Source organism: Poecilia latipinna, unplaced genomic scaffold, assembly GCF_001443285.1.
Source record: "Poecilia latipinna isolate Pla-1442-1.1 unplaced genomic scaffold, P_latipinna-1.0 Scaffold1676, whole genome shotgun sequence".
NCBI classification, from domain to species: domain Eukaryota; kingdom Metazoa; phylum Chordata; class Actinopteri; order Cyprinodontiformes; family Poeciliidae; genus Poecilia; species Poecilia latipinna.
This window is the reverse complement of record NW_015114292.1, coordinates 52260-53919: the sequence shown is the minus strand read 5'-3', so window position 1 is coordinate 53919 and position 1660 is coordinate 52260. Positions and strand designations below refer to the sequence as shown.

Below are 1660 nucleotides of genomic sequence, written 5' to 3'. Positions count from 1 at the left end.
TCTGCTTCAACACAACAACACCAGGAGACATCCGAGTTCGTATACAAAGAAGCTTTATTGTTTAGTTAAAGGACAAAGTCAAGATGCACAGCAGGATTTTCATCGCTTGTGTGTTTCTCGGTCTGTTCTGCGCATGCTCCGCGCTGAGCTGCAGGTGGATGGAGCACAGATTCAGACCGTACAGCGAAAACTCTTTGGATCTGCTGGATATGATGGTAAGAGTCCAAATTTTAAGATTTTTTGAATTTCGCCTAATGTGTAAAAATGTATTTAATGTCTGACGTGTGTGTCTGTGTGTGCTGCAGGCGAAAAACATGACTAACAGCACTGATGGAGAGAACACTGTGCCCTTCCCTGATCATCTGTACAGCCAGGCATCCAAAGCATCAGTAAGTCCTCTACAGCTTATGATTTATTGTAGATGAGGGAGCAATTATTCTTTCAGTCATCTCACAGTTTTCCTGTTCTTCCTCTTGTTCCAGGCTGAAGGTAAACTTTCCTTCGCAGTTCACATCCTGAAGGAGGTTTCTGCCCTGTTTGAGGAAGATCAAAGCTCTGCATCATGGCAGGAGGTCACAGTGGAGAACTTTCTCAATGTCGTCAACAGACAGGCTGATGAACTTCACTCATGTGTAAGTTCACCTCGATTCAGATTGGATATGTTTCATAACAATTTAATGTAAACACATCTCACAACAAATTTACAAAACATAATCTATAAACCTGACTTTTTTTCTCTCTCTAATTATTTCAGATTAAAGGTCATAGCCACATGAAGAAGAGAAACACCAAGCTGCACTTGTATTTCAAGAGGTTATCCAATGAAATCCTGGCGAAAATGGTCAGTTTGCATTCTCTATCTGCTGCTATGCATGTACTGTTTCAAAACTGCATAATGTAATAATAATGATAACACTATTGTGTCTTCAGGGCCACAGTGCTGACGCCTGGGAGCTGATCAGGAGGGAAGTCAAAGTCTGTCTAATCAAAGCAGACCTCCTGGTTTCCTCTCTGCTCTCTCCACCCTCCTCCAACTAAGATTTGAACATATTACATTAAATATTTATTTATTTATCTTTCCAATGGTTTCTACATTTTATTTCTCATTCTTCATACCATAAATGTCTTTTTGTTTTGTTTTGTGCTATGTGATTTCCCATGTTTTATTAATATTAAAGGAATTTTGTTGATATTTCTGCTATTATTGCCCTTTTTGCAATTCCATGTACTTATTTTCATCCATCAACTAAGCACTGTAAACCAAATGAATATATTTCTAGTCTATACCTTCATCTCTTATGAATTTTAAAATTAATAAACTGTAAATAATAAAAATATCACAGAAAAAAAACATATGCTATTACTTTGCTATAAAGGATCTTTGTGATTACCTTTATCAGAACATTTAACAGGCACAGTTGTTACCAGATGACTTTTTTTGTTAAGTCAGTGAGAATTCTCCAGATTATTTTTATTTGCTAAATATTTCAGTAATGAAAGATAATATGTCTTCTAAATCAGACGTTTACATACAGAATGATGACTTTAGAGCAATGAATAAAATCCCAGAAGATGATGTCATGTCTTTGAAGTCACATCTGTGGATATATTTTAGCACCACACTGACATGATCTGAAAGGCCAGAGAGGCGGGGGGGGGG

The 1660-nt window shown here is 37.2% G+C and overlaps 1 protein-coding gene across 1 annotated transcript; it reads left to right on the top strand.

Annotated features, from left to right (window-relative positions):
• LOC106964460 (interferon a3-like) lies at window positions 1-1038 on the top strand. Its single transcript, XM_015060002.1, has 5 exons — window positions 1-215; window positions 306-389; window positions 483-632; window positions 755-841; window positions 931-1038. The coding sequence occupies exons 1-5, from the start codon at window positions 84-86 to the stop codon at window positions 1036-1038; spliced, it is 561 nt and encodes a 186-aa protein (XP_014915488.1). The 5' UTR covers window positions 1-83.
• Window positions 1039-1660: the final 622 nt, after the last annotated feature.